This window comes from Mustela erminea, chromosome X (assembly GCF_009829155.1).
Source record: "Mustela erminea isolate mMusErm1 chromosome X, mMusErm1.Pri, whole genome shotgun sequence".
In the NCBI taxonomy this organism is placed as follows: Eukaryota; Metazoa; Chordata; class Mammalia; order Carnivora; family Mustelidae; genus Mustela; species Mustela erminea.
Genome location: NC_045635.1, coordinates 128,752,431 through 128,769,924, shown reverse-complemented (window position 1 = coordinate 128,769,924; position 17,494 = coordinate 128,752,431). Strand labels below are relative to the sequence as shown.

The 17,494-nt window shown below is 45.1% G+C and overlaps 1 protein-coding gene across 1 annotated transcript in view; it reads left to right on the top strand.

Annotated features, from left to right (window-relative positions):
* Positions 1 to 3,774: 3,774 nt before the first annotated feature.
* MECP2 (methyl-CpG binding protein 2) overlaps positions 3,775 to 17,494 on the top strand; it is a 66,152-nt gene continuing 52,432 nt past the window's right edge. Inside the window, exon 1 of the mRNA XM_032331536.1 lies at positions 3,775 to 3,933. Within this exon, the coding sequence (XP_032187427.1) occupies positions 3,872 to 3,933 (62 nt within the window). The 5' untranslated portion in view covers positions 3,775 to 3,871. The remainder of the gene's footprint in view (positions 3,934 to 17,494) is intronic.

Genomic DNA, 17,494 nt, shown 5'->3' with positions numbered 1-17,494 from the left:
ATGTCAGTCACCACACAATACATGATTAGCGTTTGATGCAGGGTTCCAAGATCCCTCCCTCCCTTCCTTTCTTCTTTCTTTCTTTCATCTTCTTTTATGTCTTCCAGTCAAGTTTTATAGTTTTTAAATATAGGTTTTTGGCATTTCTTAAGGCTATTCCCTGCCGTTTTATAATTTTTGTAGCCAGGGTGCCTGGGTGGCTCAGTGGGTTAAGCCGCTGCCTTCGGCTCAGGTCATGATCTCAGGGTCCTGGGATCGAGCCCCACATCGGGCTCTCTGCTCAGCAGGGAGCCTGCTTCCCTCTCTCTCTCTCTGCCTGCCTCTCTGCCTACCTGTGATCTCTATCTGTCAAAAAAAAAAAATCTTTATAATTTTTGTAGCCAGAGTAAGTTGAGTGTTTTTTTTAAAATTACATTTCCCAGCTTTTTATTACTGGCTGTGTCTGTATGTGTCTATATATGTGTCTGTATGTCTAACCCTAACCCTAAACACCAGGGATTGATCTTCCCTTACTGAGGCTAATGGGTTTTTCTCCTCATGATGAAACTCCAAGGGTGAGGTTTCAAAGAGAATTGGAGGAGGATACCTGTGTTTTATTTTACATGAATAATGTTGCACCATAGGTCTTGTTCTATTTCTTGTTTTGTTCCCACCTAACACCATTAAATATGATGTTGGCTCTGAGCTTCTCAATAGATACCTTTGATTAGATTGAGGAAGTTCCCTTGTACTCATAGCTCTCTGAGTTGTTTTCCTCGTAAGTAGGTGTTGTATTTTATTAAACAACACTTTTCCTGCATTTATTGAAATAACTGTATAATTTGTTCCCCTTAAATCTTTTAAGATTGATTTCTAATTTTAAACCATCCTTGCATTCTTAGCATAAATTTCAACTTGGTTATGAAATATAATTATAATCTGCTGGATTCAGTTTATTTGTCTAGCATTTTTACATCTATCTAACATATCCTATAGCATACTTTTATTGTTTCATTATAGTAGTTATATTAGTCTCATAAAATACGTTTGGAGAAGTTTTTTTTTTCTGTGTATGGATGGAATTACCCATTCATTAATAATTTGGTAGACTTCAACTGCAAAGCTCTCCAAGCCTTTTTTGTTTGTTTGGTGAGGGGTAGATTTTTAAGATACATAGTCAATTTCTTTGTGGTTATAGAGGGTCTATCCAGGTTTTATGTTTCTAGGGTCAGTTTTGGTAAGCTGTGCTTTTCTAGGAATTTGTTCATTTTGTTTATGTTTTCCAATTTTCTGCCATACAGTTGTTCATAATATCCTTTTAAAATTTTATGTCTTATCTACTACCTATTGTATAATCTATATATCTGTGGTTGCATCTCTTTTTCATTTATAATATAATTTGTCTTTCCTCTCTTTATATTTAGGTTCTTAAAGGGCTGGCTTTTCTTTTCAGCTTTTCGAAGAATCAGCTTTTGATGTTCCAATCCTATCATTCGTTTCTGTTTCATCATTTTCTACTCATCCTTAATTGTCTTCTATTTTCTCCAGGTTTACTCTGCTGTTTCTTTTTATAGTTTCTTTTCTTTTTTTAAGATTTTATTTATTTATTTGAGAGAGAAAGAGAGAAAGACCATACACGTTCGGGAGCAAGCACAAGCAGGGGGAGGAGCAGAGGGAAAAGGAGACTCCTGGCTGAGCATGAATCCTGATGTGCGGGGCTCGATCCCAGGACCCCGAAATCATGACCTGAGCTGAAGTCATACACTTCACTGACTGAGCCCCCCAGGTGCCCCTCTTTTATAGCTTCTGGAGCTGAATGCTCAACTTGTTGACTTGTTAACCCAAAGGCCTACTCAACACCTCCACTTGCACATCTAATAGGCACCCAAGCTTCACATGGTCAAAACGGAACTCTTGATATGTACCTCTGAAAATGTGGTTTTGTACAGTTTTCACCATCATAGTGAAAGGTACCGATTCATTCAGTTGCTCAGTGGAAAACTCAGGAATCATCCTTGTTCCTTCTCTTTCTCTATACATCTAATCTTTTCTACTCGACTTTGAAAATCCAGAATGAGTGTTACAGCACCTCAGAACCTAGTTCATGCCACTATCACTTCTCCTAGACGGTTGTCAGGGTCTCCTGACTGGACTTTTGTTTCTGGTTCTGTCCCTCACGGACAGCTCTCCACACTGCACATACAGCATGGATCTGATGATGTTAACTCTCAGTTCAAAGTCCTCCAAAGGCTTCATCTCAGGAGAGGCTCCTAGTTCCCATGGTGGCTCTAGCTGCCTGTCCAACTGCATAGCCTGCTATTCTCTGGCCACATCAACTTCCTTCCCCACATTCCAGGCGCAGTAGCTCCTCAGGGCTTTTGAACTTGCCTGGAATTTTCTCTCCACAGATATCCATATGGGGGAATAAAACAAAGGCAAAAGTCTATAGATCTCTAAATAGCACCCCCTTTACTCTTGCTTTATGTGTCTCAAAACCCTTATCACTATGCGACATTATATTACTAATTTGTATGCTTAGTATGAATCTTTGCCACAAGAATGTTTACTGTCTTGTTCAGTACTGTGAATCCAGAACCTGGAACGGTGCCTGGCATGTAGCAGGTATTTAATAAGTGAAGGGGAGCCACCAAATCAGAATTAGAAGGTTCCTTGTTTTTTTTTAAGATTTTATTTATTTATTTGAGAGAGAGAGAGCGCGCGAGCTTGAGAGGGAGAGGGTCAGAGGGAGAAGCAGACTCCCTGCTCAGCAGGGAGCCCGATGCAGAACTCGATCCCAGGACTCCCGGATCATGACCTAATCCTAAGGCAGTTGCTTAACCAACTGAGTCTCCCAGGCACCCCTAGAAGTTTCCTTGTTAAGCACAGAACCAGTACAAGGAGCATTGGATGTACTAGATAGGTGGAATACGATTAACCCTGTCCTGCACACCCTATTGGATAAAACTTTTCCCATACTCCTAAATATTTTTCTGACCCAGAATTGCTGGATCTTAGTTCACAAATCACCTTTTCTAGCAAGTGTTCCCTCTCCCCTCCTGGCAGAGCTAAGTGCTGCTTCCTTTGTGCTCTCACTGCCCCTTCTGCACACCTCCACCAAAGCATCTGATACAATAACGATCTCGGTGCAGCCTGGCCATGCACAGTCTTCTCCCACCAGAGTTTCAGGAAGACCACGGCTGTGGTTTGTTATTTATTCCCTGACCCTGTGAGAGTGTGGCATACGGCATCGGGCACACAGCAGGCCCAGATGAAAGAATGCAATGGGTAGGCTCCTGAAACGAAGGTCGGTTGTCTGGAACAACGTCAGGCTCCAGGCTAGGCAAGTTTGCTGCTCCTAGTGAAGGTGGGGATACTGAGAAAATACAGGTGCGGTGAAACTCTTACAGCAGCGTAGTTTGTGCGTTTGTGTACAGCGGGTCAACGGCCCAGGAGGGCCACGCAAAAAAGACATGCGGAGCCTAGGCCTTCACTTGCCCCAGCATCCGCAAGGGCCCATTAATCCTTAATATTCAAATTCCTCCCACTAAACCAGCCCCTCCGCGCCCTAGCCGCCTCTTTCCCCCAATGACGGTGGATGGCAACCAATCGGGAGCTGGACGGGGTTTCCACCCCCTTTTCCCTAGCGGGAATGGACACCAACCCCAGCCAATTGGTAGCATCGTCACCGAGACCCCGCCCCACCCTGGCCGCCGCACCCAATGGCGGGAGGGCTCGCGGCGGTGCCGGGGGCGGGGCGCGGGCGCGCAGGTGCAGCAGCGCGCTAGCAGGCCGGGAGGGCGGGGCGCGACGTCGGCCGTGCGGGGTCCCGGCGTCGGCGGCGCGCGCGCTCCCTCCTCTCAGAGAGAGGGCTGTGGTAAAAGCCGTCCGGAAAATGGCCGCCGCCGCCGCTGCCGCGCCGAGCGGAGGAGGAGGAGGAGGCGAGGAGGAGAGACTGTGAGTGGGACCGCCGCGGCCGCGGGCGGGGACCCTTGCCGGGGGGCGGAGGGTAGGGGCGGGACGAGGCGCGGGAGGGGCCCGCGGGGTCGGGCGACACGGCTGGCGGATGGCGTCCCTCCTCTCTACCCTCCCCCTCCCGCCGCCGCCGGTGACGGCTCTCCCCCCTCCCCCCCGGCCCGTCACCCGCACTCGCGGTGACCGTCCTCGGCGCGGTCGTCCAGGGCCGACTTCGCCTGGCGCCCCCCTCCCTTCCGCCTCCGGCGCGCATCCCGGCCCCCGGCCCCGCGGGCGCCCCTGTCGCCGGGGTTTTGCCTGTCGGGGCTGCGCGCGCGTCGTGCCCTTCTCGGGGCTTCGGGCCCGCGGCGTCGTCGCGCGCCCGCCGCCCCGGCCTCTCCCTGGATCGCGCTCTCCCCTCTCCCTCCCTCGCGCGCCCCCTGTGCCGTTACTCGGCCCCCCCACCGGCGCGCGTGCGCAGTCCGCCTCCCGTCGGGAGAGTGCGCCACAAGGGTTCCTGCGCTCTCACCCCCATCTCCAGGCTTTGCCTCCCCCTCCTTCTCGCCCATTCCATGACTTTCTGCCCCCAGTGCGAGCGAGTCGGTCCACCATCTCCTCTCCCCTCCACCAGGAAAAGTAGGTGGGAATTATTGCCCACCCACAAAAGGGACTAGACGTTGTGTTCCTGGTCCCACAACTCATCATAAAGAGGCGGTTATAGTTCCCATCATGAACCTTTCATAGGGGACTGTGTGTCCGGGAGCACCGGAGGCTCTTCGGTGGGAGTGCGTCCCCGGGGTCTTTGGGGGTTCCGTGGCCTCAGAATGTGAGCGCCCTCCGATCCTCCCCGCCCCCCTTCGCCGGAGATCATCTAGTTACATAAGTGGAGTGGGACATAGTATGTAACCGGCTTCTGTAGTCCTGGAGCGCACCCTGCTCAAGATCATCATTACCAGATGGGGCAAGTGCATCGCATCGCTGTGGTTCCTGTCAGTTGCCCCCTGAAAGTTTATTTTCTTTTTAGTTTGGTTATAACTGAATTGCCCACACTGAAACTCAGGTGACTTTTACGTGGTGTGGCAGTGTTACTGTGGTTTTGCCCTGAAGACTTAATGTCATTGTAAAGAGTCTAAAAAAATTGCTTTCATAGAGGAGACCGTTTATGACCTTGCTAAGTGGACCTGAGATTGGGAAATCTTGCTCTGGAATACCTACCTCTGTGGTGGTCGCCTGTGTTGAGTGTGTTCGTTGTGGATTGGACACAGCAGAAATGGGCTCCACCACAAAAGTGATATTCCTGACTCATGGTCGGGCAGATGTGTGCTTCTGGTTCTTTTTCCAGGAACAGGAATGGACTCTGCAGAGCCATTCACACATTGTGTCTCTGTTCTGTGGGGGATCAGTACCCCAAATTGTGAGATGGTAGGATTGAATTCGGCGGGGGGGGGGGGGGGGGGGGGGGGGGCGTGGGGGGGCTTGGTGATGGTGGAAGCAAATCTAGCAGCGCCTGATGCCAAGTGGCTTAGACTTTGGGAGACTCTCACAAGTTTTAGGTGTTTTGTTATACCAGAAAAATTAAGCTTATTTGTGCCGTGGTAGTAACATTCAGTGTTGTTAATAGGCAATTATTACTTGAGAAGAAATTTGTGTTTCATGGCCAGAATTTTCATCTGGATCTCAGCAACTTCAGTTAACAACAAGAGTAAGCTGACCTTTTGGGTCTTTTGATATCTGCTGGATCCTTATTTAAAAAAACAAACAAGAACAAACAAACAAAAAAACGGTGTCTAGGTTTCTTCGGTCTTTTAGGAATTCCCACCAGGGCTTTAGGGAATAGGCTTATTTATGGACCTTTTATGACTTCTACTTCAAATGCCAGTCAGGAAGCCCGGGAAACACTTGCTTTTATTTTCTTACCCGGACACGTGAGAACCTTAAGGGACACAGTGCATCTAGTAGAGTACAGTTGGTTGAATAAGTTGTTACAGATACATATTTGTGGCACGTCAGCTTGGTGGCTTGTTGGCTTGGTGGCAGATCACTGAGGGACTTTCCTAGCCATACACTCACACAAGCCCACTTGACAGAGATTCCAAGGTTTGTGCATCTCGGCCTATGACATGCCAGGACGAGGACTCTGCTTTGTTTTGCATCATTGGCAATGCACTTGCCTCCTCGAGTGCCCCTTCAGTTAGCTGTTCATCATACCTCTAGCCTTTTAAGCAGCACAGGCAGCTTCCAGAATGTAGTTTCTCTGAAAAGTGCCTGGTGGCATCTGAAGTCAGTATGTTCTAATAGCTTGAAGAGACCTGCAGCTTTCTTGCTTCATGGGCTCTCACGGCCATGTTACAGATGTGCCTGGAGTGCTTTAGAGCTACAGTACCAGGTCTTTATTTCACCCGATAAAGTGTGATGCAGTCAAACTCTACTCTGACTTTTGTGCTGTTGATGTATTGGGAGGGTTGGAATACAATTTTGTGTTCTCTTTGCAATTTCTAGCCAGAGTCATTGTTTCCCGTTCACCCTGCCTCTGTGTGGCCAAACCTAGAAGGGATGGAGTGGCAAACTGTGCAGTTTAACAAAAAGAAGCTGTGGAGTTTGACTAGATAAGTCCAATACGATGTTGCCTCCACCCGAATACTCCATCCCCTATGTGGGCACTGAATGAGAGCCTTGCTTCTTTCACCTGAAATAGAGAAGAGCAGAAGCAAAATTGTTAGTTCCTTACTCCAGCCCAGTTTCCACTGCTGACGCACCTGCCTGGGACTATTTGCATGATAAATGACGTGTCCTGGAACTTGTCATCATTTATAAAGGTGACTGTCAGTAGAAATCTTTTAATTGGCTAAGGCAGTTTGTCGCCAGGCTACCTGAGTTATCTATGAGGAGAGAATCCCAGAAAATGTTCGACATTCGTAGTGACTATAGTTGACCTTTGAACGATGCAGGGATTAGGGGCCCCGACCTCCCACCCCCGTGCAGTTGAAAATCCACGTATAATTTCTGACTCCCCCCTCCCCAGATCTAACTGCTGATAGCCTACTGTTGACCGAAAGCCTTATTATTAACTTAAACAGTTGATTGATGCATATTTTGTATGTTATGTGTAGTATATACCGTATTCTTAAAGACAACAAAGAAGGTGTTATTAAGAAAATCATAAGGAAGAGAAAATACATTGATAGTACTGTACTGAAAAACATCTGCATGTAAGTGGACCCGAACAGTTCAAACCTGTGTTGTTCAAGGATCAACTGTAGTTTTTTAAGCACACGGGGGTGGAGGGGTGGGGGAAACAGTCCTGGACTGGTGGCGAGTCCCAGGCAGCGCAGCAGGACACCTGCTTGTTTCCACTACCCTCTGCTGCGGTGACATGCATGCAGACCGGCCTCATGTGGCCGGCAGACACAGTCTTTTTTCTTGGGCAGAGCATTATTTCTGCTTCGATGGAAGGACCTTGTCTCAATTCTTCTGCACCAGCCTTCTCCAGTCAGATTGCTGTTGTCACCACTGTGACCACTGTGCCTTTTCCTCATTTCCAGTAGGACAGATGTGAATGGGTTCTTCTTCCTTGGGCTCACTTACACAAAGTTATGCTCTTCTGCCTTTATCTGTTCTCTTCTGCCTTTCTCTTGCAAGGAACCCTTTCCTATTGAAATCTTGATTTGCATGCCATTACTTAAATACTTGGTTCTGCCATTTTTGATGGTAGGTATGGTGTTGGGGGGATCTGAGTGGGAGTGGGTATTTGGTGGCAGGCAGGGCATCCCCATTCCCGTATCGAAGGGGTGTGTGTGGCCATTCTACTCAAGAATAAAGCCTTGGCCTTTATAACTTCTTCTGGGCTTACTTACATTGGGTCTGCTGGCATGCGAAGGTGTCCTCAGCATGGCTGTTCTGCAGTTCCTGCAGATGTCTGTACTCTGGGGAGCAAGCCTTAGGAAGGGTTGACTTGTCTTCCTTGCCTAGGAGCTGGGGGCATCATATATATGAACCTGCAAATTACTGTTTCATTGGATTTTTACTTACCTGCTTTCATTTGCTTGCTCTTTTTTCTGTGAAATCTTGAGTTAATCAAAGATCTTAAAATTTCAGAGCTGGAAGGAACCTTAGTCCAGCTCCCTCAGTTTACAAGTAAAAAACCATGGCTGTGAGAAGTTGTAACTTTGCCAGGGCCTCCCAGCCAAGATACTGGTTTGATTTTTATTCTATAGCTAACTGAGTAGTACTGTTACCTTGACTTCTGGATTTCAAAGTATTCTGTGACTCCACTGTTTAAGGGAATTGTAAGGCCTCACTGCACCTCAATAGATAATTCTAGGTACCATCCCAGTAGTTGTAGACCAGCTGTAGAAGACTTGGTTGGTGTTGCCCTTTCTCTGGGTTTAATTACATGAGTAATTATTAGTGTGAATAGTCTCTAAATTGTATACTGGAGGCTTTTTTAGTGTAAAGGTGAAAGTGCTGCTCTTGGGCCGGCACGCTAACCAGAGATTAGCTAATATGGGGCAGTTTAGATTTTAACAAGGAAATGATATTATCTTGATGAAAAATGTAATGACAGAAGTCTTCTTTTGAATATATTCAAAAACAAAGAGAAACTATCAAACTAATAACTTAGTTTGTTGAGCATTGTGATTTAACTGATCTGAGAGGCTTAAAAGTGATCGCTCTGAAACAGACTTGCATATATTGGAGGAGGGCTTTGGATCTCCCAGGGCGTTTGGTTTCAGTTGGTGCTGTTTCCCCCCGCCCCTTCAGGGTTGAAGCTCCTTTAAGTGATGTTACAGCAGCTCGTTTCAAATTCAGCTGCTTGAAAAAGAAGGGAGACTTTGCCTCTGGATTTCATGTGTTCTTTTTGGGATGACATTTTGATGTTGAATGTTCTCTTGAACATGTTTTCTCTCCCTGAGCCTTTCTGTATGACGTAGTGCAAGAAATACTAACAGGGATCACCACTGACAGTACGCTTTATAGTGCCAAAGTTCCAAAGTGTCCCTCAGAGGTGACTTGTGATAGTGTCGGTTCTAACACACATGAATCTTTATTTTAGTATGTGTGTTATGTGCTAGGAATTTGCAGTTTATCCTTTGTTCCTAGTAGGTAAGCTGGGAAATAGCATAGTACTTTGTCTATATGTTTATCTTCAAAATGTCCCAAATAGCCCTGGGAAAAAGGTCGTGCAGCACAATGGGGGCTTTCAACTTACAATTTTCTTTGTTTTAGGCTCCATAAAAATACAGACTCACCAGTTCCTGCTTTGATGTGACATGTGACTCCCCAGAATACATCTTGCTTCTGTAGACCAGCTCCAACAGGATTCCATGGTAGCTGGAATGTTAGGGCTCAGGTAAGTAACCTTCCTTTTTTTTTTTTTAGTATATGTCCTGGTTTGGCCATCTGTTTTTAAAAAAAAAAAAAAAAAAAAACAAGGAAAAAAAAAAAAACAAGATGTACTACTCTTGGACAGTATAAAAGTACCCCAAAGACTAAAGCTATAACTGTGCCAAACTGTGCCATATAATAAAAAAAAGTCACTTCCCTGAGCCCTGAAAGGTCAGTTTGGGTAGGGTTACTTGGTAGCCACAGCGTGATCTGGGGGCGGGCGTCAGATTAGAGCCGGAACTGGTGATCTGCAACTTCAGTTCACCTTGAAGCAGGTCAGCTGAGCCGAGGGCGCTCTGACTGAGCTCTTCACCTGCCACTGCTGCTGTTGCCTAGCGGTCTTCAGCGTGGTGCTTTGTTTGCTTTGGTTTTGGGTAAATGACTTCCTGGTCAATGTTAGTGAGCAGTGGTAAAACATTTTCAGACACGGGAACTGGTGTGCGGCCCCCTAGAAGGACGGCTTCTTGAAAGCTGTCACAGAACCACAGAGCGCACGGCTATTGGCTGTGCTTGCTACCCTCCTCCCACGGGAACTAAAGAGAGGACCCAGACACGGGTCTGGCTCTTGAGACTCTAGAGTAGAATGAGTGCCTTTGGAAAAGCTGAGGATCCAAGCCATATGAGGTCTGACACTCAGGTGCTCTATAAGCCACACTTTTGGCCATCTTGGTGCCATTGTGTGGGATTTAATTTTGTAAAAATGAGTGGTTCCTTAATTCTCAACTGTCAGGCTCAATATTTCAAGCTTTTTTAAAATCAGTGGTCACTCCACATTTGATGTTTTGACACCTGGATTTCAAAATTCCATGTGGTAAGGCAGAACGTACTGATTGAATTTTTCCATTCCTTTTCCTAAGAAAAAATGTGAGTTTATGCATATGCTGCCATTGTGATTCTGGCTGAGACCCCCAGGTAGCACTTTGTTGTCTCTCTCTGGTGGTTTCTGACACCTGAGTCTAAAGCTTTGTGGCCATCCATAACATGGCCTGTTAGAGGACTGTGTGAGGGCAGGGCTGGGGTGAGGGAAAATAGAAGGTGTGGAACGAAGTGAGGAGCATTGCGCTGCCTCCAAGTCCCAAATTTGGTTCCAGCCCTGATCCTGTGACTCAAATTGTCATTTCTGCTTTATTGCTGTGGGGTGTACTCTGGGCCCTGCTGACAGGACGTCCTTTGTACACCGCATATTTATGCTGGTGGGAGTTGTGTGGCTGGTGCTTTGTGCATTGTCTCAGAAATGGTGTGGACTAAATGTATCATGGCAGTGAATGCGTTTCTTCTGGTAGATGTGAGGCCTGGGGGTGGTTTATGTTTTTCATAGTCTTTTTCTCAGATTATGAATGGATTTTATAAAACAGGCAGTGGTCAGTCTAAATAGTTTCTTCCAAGACATGTAGAAAGGAAGAGATATTTAGAATAATATCTGTTACTTACGAGTGGGAAAGACAGCCATTTGAGCTTCAAGAAACTGAAGGGAATTCTGCAAGGACAGAACCTGTCTTTACTAGATAAGTTTCTTATTATTTTTCTTTTTTTCCTTTTTTAAGAAATTATAAAAATAATGCATGCTTTTATAGAAAACAAACCATTTTAAAGTATACCATTTAAAAAGACGAAAGCTCACCATTACTCTCCATGCTCGCGATACCCAGAGTAACAACTATAAATGCAGGTCCTTGTGAATCTTCTCAGGCTGTACAAATATGCACATTTTGTGTTTTAACAAAATGAGGTTGATACTATACATATTTTGCATCTGTTCTTGTGATCTATTTCTCTCTGCCTCGTTTCTGTTAAGTGGCGGTGTGATCTGGTGCTGACTTACTGTCATGCCTTGTCCCCCTGTTGACTTTCCTGACGGTTCACTATTAAAGATGCTGCTGGATTGAACTTCCACATGTGCCAGTCTTTTCGAAGAACAGCTGCCTAGACTCGGAATTGCTGAGGGTACCACCACATCGCCTCCTAAAGTGGCTGTTGCGGTTCCCATGACAGTATGAGAAAGTGCCTCTTCCCACACCCTCCCAGAATTGGATGCCCATCTTTTAAATCTGTGCTCCTTGGGTTGTTACTGGGGCCAGACCTCAGTAATCATCAGCCATTTGTATTTGGTGTTTGGGAGTTGCTTGCCTGTTGGTGTTCTGCCTTCGTTCCTCTGTCAGGATATTTGTTTTTCAGTTGATCTGTAAGAACTTGTAATGTGTCCAGGATACTCTCTGTCATTACGCAGATACTCCTACCTTGTCGTATATCTTTTGATTCTGCTTGTCTTTTTTGATATACAAAATTTCTGTTAGGATTTTTTCTTTTGCTTTTATACTTAGAAAAAGTCCTTTCCTACCTTAAGAACATGTCAGTATCCATCCGTATATTTTTCTTCCTAAAAAAAGATTGATGTACTATATTGATACATACAAAAGAATTATAGGTAAGTTTTCCTGTTTTACATACAAAAGAATTATAGGTAAGTTTTCCTGTTTTTCATATGGTTCTAAAAATGCCTCTTTCGTGTGGAGCTTTGGGTCGGGATGAGATCTAGAGCCCACTTAGCTGGTTGTGTCATAGCCGTTCGGTGGGGCAGTCGCCTCGTCTCTACCTTTAGTGAAGTCTTCACTTTTAGACTTGAGTTCGAGTGAGCAAAGTGTCTCTTACTTTTTTCTTTCTGAAGTTTTTCTTTGTGAGACTTGATGGCTAGCTGGTCAGCATATAATCATCTGTTCATTCCCCCAACAAGTCCTGGAGCCCCTGATTCAAGGCAGAGGCAGTCTGGGGCTCTGCAAGTGCCGCTTTCTCCTTGGCTTGGGCGGGGCCAAAGAGGCTGCAGTACCAGTGGCAACGGCTCCAGTGCTCATTCCAGAAGACTCGAGAAAATAGTGGATCTTCACAAAGTAGGTTTTGGATAAACTAGGAGGAATCCAGAGTGTGTGTGTGCATGTGCGTGCATATATGCATGCGTGCGTGTGTGTGTTTTAGATTCTGACACAGAAGTGAGAGCTTAGGGTAGACTGCAACATAAGCGTCGTTTGTTTCCTAACTCGTGTAATTGCAGGCTGATTTTTGTCTTGAATTATGATGAGGGCTTTTTGCTGGTGAAACAGTTCTATATTCAGCTAGCTTGGTTGTGATGGAATAAAAGTTGTGTACTGATAAAAATGGTAATTTTCTTCTATGATGATTTTGAAGCATTTCTGTAATAGCTCATAAAAGTAAAGGCAGGCTTTTGGTGAATATATTCTTAGGGAAAAAGTAATTTTTTGCAGCTTGCATCATTTAAATCTAATAAATAACCTTAAAACTGAAGTGGAATCCTGATTTGGATTGAAAAATATTTTTTACTTAATAAAGGATATAAATGGTTTATAATTAAGAAAAGCTTCTTATATAGGCTGGGTTTTTTAAATGAACTTTTTAAAATGGGTGTATAGTACAGAACGAAAAAGGTTGTGTAAGAGGTTATATGGTTAAAGAGCTACTTGCCACCCTGTCCCCAAATAACCATTTCTCTCTCTGGAGGCAGCCATTGTTACCAGTTTCTTATTAATTATGTGTGTGTGTGCCCGTGCACATGCACCTGGGTGTAATTTTTAGATTGTGGTAAAATATACGTAACATTTAGCATTTTAGCCACTTTTACACGTACACTTCTGTGCCATTAAGTGTATTCTTGTGCGACCGTCCCCATTATGTATCTCCAGAACCCTTCTCATCTTGCAAAACTGAAACCATCTCCATTAAACCCTAACTCCCTGTTCCCCCTCCCCCACCTGGCCACTACCCTTCTTCCACTTTCTGTTTCTATGAAATTGACTATTCTAGACTTCATATTGTTATCTGTTTTATAATTGTGTTTACATATTTTGTGGGCATTTACACACACACGGGTGGGTGTGCGTTTTTACACAAACGGTAAAACACCTTGCACATTTCCAAAATTTGCTGTTTTTAGTTAATGTATCTTGGAGATTGATATCCATTTCTGTAGAGCCATATCATTCTTTTTAAGGGTTGTAGAAGAAATTCCTAGATGTGGGACTTGCTGGCTTAAAGAGTATATGCATTTTAAACTTGGAGAGATATTGCTAAATCAAGGGTGGCCCGTTAATTGTATAGTTTTTTTTTAAGATTTTATTTCTTTATTCATGAGAGAGAGACACAGAGGGAGAAGCAGGCTCCCCACTGAGCAGGGAACCCGATGTGGGACTCGATTCCAGGACGCCGGGATCACGACCCGAGCCAAAGGCCGACGGTTAACCATCTGAGCCACCCAGGTGCCCTGTTAATTGCATAGTTCTAAAGAAAAGACTACGTATGAGTAGATGAACACACAAATTTATGGCTGTGGTGCTATTTGTAGAGACTAGAGAGCCATTAATTAGGCTAGGAAGAAATAATTTTTAGCAGTTAGTGCTAGAAAGCAAAACTTCAGAAGCTTCCCTTTCATCAGATGTGACATCAGGTGAGCAGAGCCTATGAGGCAGGACCCTTTACTTGACAAGCAGAACTTCAGCCAATTCTCATTTGTGAATTTTGAAGAAAATGGAGCATTTTTATTTTGGTACTAAGTTGAAGTGGCTCCTTGGGACTCAGAGTTGAAAGGTCTCCTGAAGCTGCTGGACCTTCTGTCTTATTTGTATTGTAATATGCATAAGGAATGTCCTGGAAATATTCAGGACAGGATTGCTGTTGCTTCGTTTCTCTCTGATTCTTGTGCTCTTTACAGAGCAACACTTGATTAATTGACCCTATACCGGTTTAGCATGGTATTATGTGTCATGTACTGTACGAGATGCTGTGGATTGCCCTTAGCTATCTTCTGATCTAAAGGAAGATACAGATGGGCAAACAGACCTTTACTTTACAAGGGGCCAGATGCTATGACGGAAGAGCGCTGACCACTGAGGGAGCACACAAATGGTAGAGGGGCCCCGCCTACACTTGGAAGTGAGGGTCAGGGAAGTGACTTCTTTGAAAAGGGACTACCAAGACCTGAACAATAAGGCGACGTTAGCTAGTTCAGAAGAAAGTATGAGTTGGGGAGAGACCATGTTCAGAGGCTAAGACAAGAGACAACTGACTGGTGGGCTGGGTCTGAGGTATTTGGAGCACAGAGAGGACACAGGGTCAGCAAGCCGGGCCCGAGGGCAAGGAGCGTTTTTGTTTGAGGAGTGCGCTGGTAGGAAATGAGACACACCACACCAGCTGTGCCAGATGCGCTCTGCTTTCCTTCTAAGTTGCACCACATTCTGAGATGTCCCTGAGCCCCAGAAGGCAGCATGAGGAGCTCTGGCCATCCATCCTGACCCCGTTCCATCCCACGCTGCTCTGAAGGCCATCTGCCCTGAGTGACTTCCCACCCACCCATCAGGTCCCCAGGACTCCCACTTCAGGTCTCTTTATGGAACCTTCCTTCCCTCCACGAGACCCGTGAGGAGAGGGCTTCCCCTTCTCCAACACACTTCTTTTCCCATACTTGACACTGAGAGGAGCTTGGTATCGTGGAGAGTCAGCTCTGGTGCCAAAGCCGCTGCGTAGCTCTTCTGATTTTTCCTTATTTTTTTAACCAAGATTTTCATGGTGCAGGAAGCAGTGCGTAAGCTAGATCACTCTCTCGTCAGGGACGGGGTCCACCCCAGTGAGCCGCCATGGCTGGCAGCACTGTCAGCCCCACGAGCCCGGGCCCAGAAGGTTAGCGTAGAGCGCTCTGTGCTGCTTGTCTGCGTGCCTGCTTCTCTGCCCTCCTGCAGGCCAGCCTGACCCTTCTGCCTTCAAGGTCTTGCCTTCCTGCCGTCTTCCTGGCCCTCTGCTCGGGCACGTTCTGCTCACACTTAAGATATGTTAGCATTTTGCCCTCTTCACATCCTCCTCCTCCTGGGGGTTCTGGTGTGACGGGCCCAGTGAGGTCCCGGCTGTGCTAGCTCGCCCTGCCTCCCCAGGGTAGCCTGTCCCCAGAGGGAGCGGGGGACACTCTCCATGCAAGCTGTGTGCTGTGTCCCACATAATAATATATAACAGTCAAAACTGTCTTCACAAACGTGCCGGAGGCTTTCCTGCTCTGTGTACCATTCTGCAACTTGTTCTTTTCGTTCTGTAGTTGGCTCTTGAGCTTGGTCCGTGTCGCTCTGTGTAGACCTTCATTCAACATGTCTCCTTGGGCCGTAGAAACATCTTTGCAGCAGAAGCCCCACCAGAGCCCAGAGGGAGAATGGAATTTAGAGGAACGGGCACTGACATCTGGTTTATGTTTACATCCTTTGGTCCTATTAACCAAGAAGATATTTTTATTTCTTTGTTTGTGAAAGCTTTCTACAAAAAAAGGCATCCATTTTCTAGATTTATTAATAGGGCAGTCCAAAGGTTTTATTTTTAGATTTGAAAGAAGGCAAAGAAGGCTCCTGAGATATGCACATTTCCCTTTGTTCCCGTGGTCTTTGCAACATTCCACGTTGTAAAAACACGAGCTTGAGCATTTTAAGCACAAACTGACTTTCTACGTGTGGATTATTTTTGAAAAGATTAAAGCATTTTGGCTTTTCTGGGACTTCTAGTGATACTTAAGTTTTGACATTACTTTGGTAAGTTAGATTTTAAACTTGTCTATAGATATTTAATAATATATTTTTAAAATGTGAATTTCTGTGTGTTTTTTTTTTTGGTGTTTTTGTAAACAGCAGAAGGTATCAGTCCGTATTAAGTCCTAATTTGCTCTAATATTTTCAGCTGTTTTTGGAATTAGACTTGGCAAAAAAAAAAAAACAAAAAACAGACAAACCGTCTGCAGTTGTGACAGTTTGTCTTTTTGTTCCACTTAACTCCAGAATAAAAAATTCTAGTGAATTTTTTTTCTAAGCTTGTGAGAATATAGGAATGATTAAAGTTGTCATAATACTTTAGGAGTGAGGGAAAGTTGAGAGTCTTTTTTAAGTGGCGACCCTATAAAAATGTAGCTTATAAGCAACTGTATAAATTTTTTTTAAAGATTTTATTTATTTTTTGACAGAGAGAGACACAGCGAGAGAGGGAACACAAGCATGGGGGAGTGGGAGAGGGAGGATCAGGGAGCCCAATGTGGGGCTTGATCCCAGAACCCTGGGATCAGGACCTGAGCTGAAGGCAGACACTTAATGTCTGAGCCACCCAGGGGCCCCATCAGCTGTCTAAAATTTATTAGCTACTCTTCCAGAGTATTTAAGACAAATAAAAATATAGTATTTATTAAGCTGTTTCTTTCTTAATTACACAAGTGAAGGATCATTGCAGAAAATTCAGAAAATGTATATGGAAATCACTCTGGAAATTGTACCATGTGGCGAAAACTCCTGTTACTATTTGATCTACCTTTGAGGTCTTGCCTTCCTGCTATCCTCCTGGTCCTCTGCCTCCCTAGCCAAGGGTTCTGAGTCATGGTTGAGAATCCATGGGTTCCGTGATCTTGGATGGGAAAAATACTTCTTGATTTTCACTAACCTCTCACTGAAAATTCAGTTTTCCTTCAATGACGTATGTAGGCCATAGACCATGGTAGTATTAGGAGTACCTGTGACTTAGTCACTAATGGAGATGAAAGATGCTTTCATATCACATTAAAGTTACAGATATTTTAGAAACATCATTTGTCCTCGTTACTCTTCAGACCTAGGGTAGTTATTAGACTTAGTTATTTAATGGTTTCCTGAAGAAGCACATATTACTCTAGCACCCATGTTGACGTATGTTGTTAATCAGTTCCTATGCATTTATTTTTATGCATTTCAGTGCTCGCTTCAGCAGCACATTTATTTTTATGCATTTCAAACCACTCTTCTGAGGAGGGTACCACTGAGCCCAGAGGGTCCATGGCAGAAGAAGGTTAAGAACACCTGGGCACATCGTACTGTGCAGCCTCAAACATCGGAGCACTCAGCTCCTGAGTAGTCAGCATGTGGGAGAAGAGCCTCGAGAGACCCCAGAGCACAGGCGCAATAAAGGGAGACAGCGCGGCATTCAGAGCCTGCTGCGGCTTACTCTCCCAAGTGTCTTTATGAGCCCACTCAGTAGTCTGTAGAATCCGTGCAAAGTGTAATGCTACGAAAACTGTTTAAGGATACTTCTTTAAAAAAAAAAGATTTTATTTATTTTTTGACAGAGAGAGACACAGTGAGAGAACACAAGCAGGGGGAGTGGGAGAGGGAGAAGCAGGTTCCCG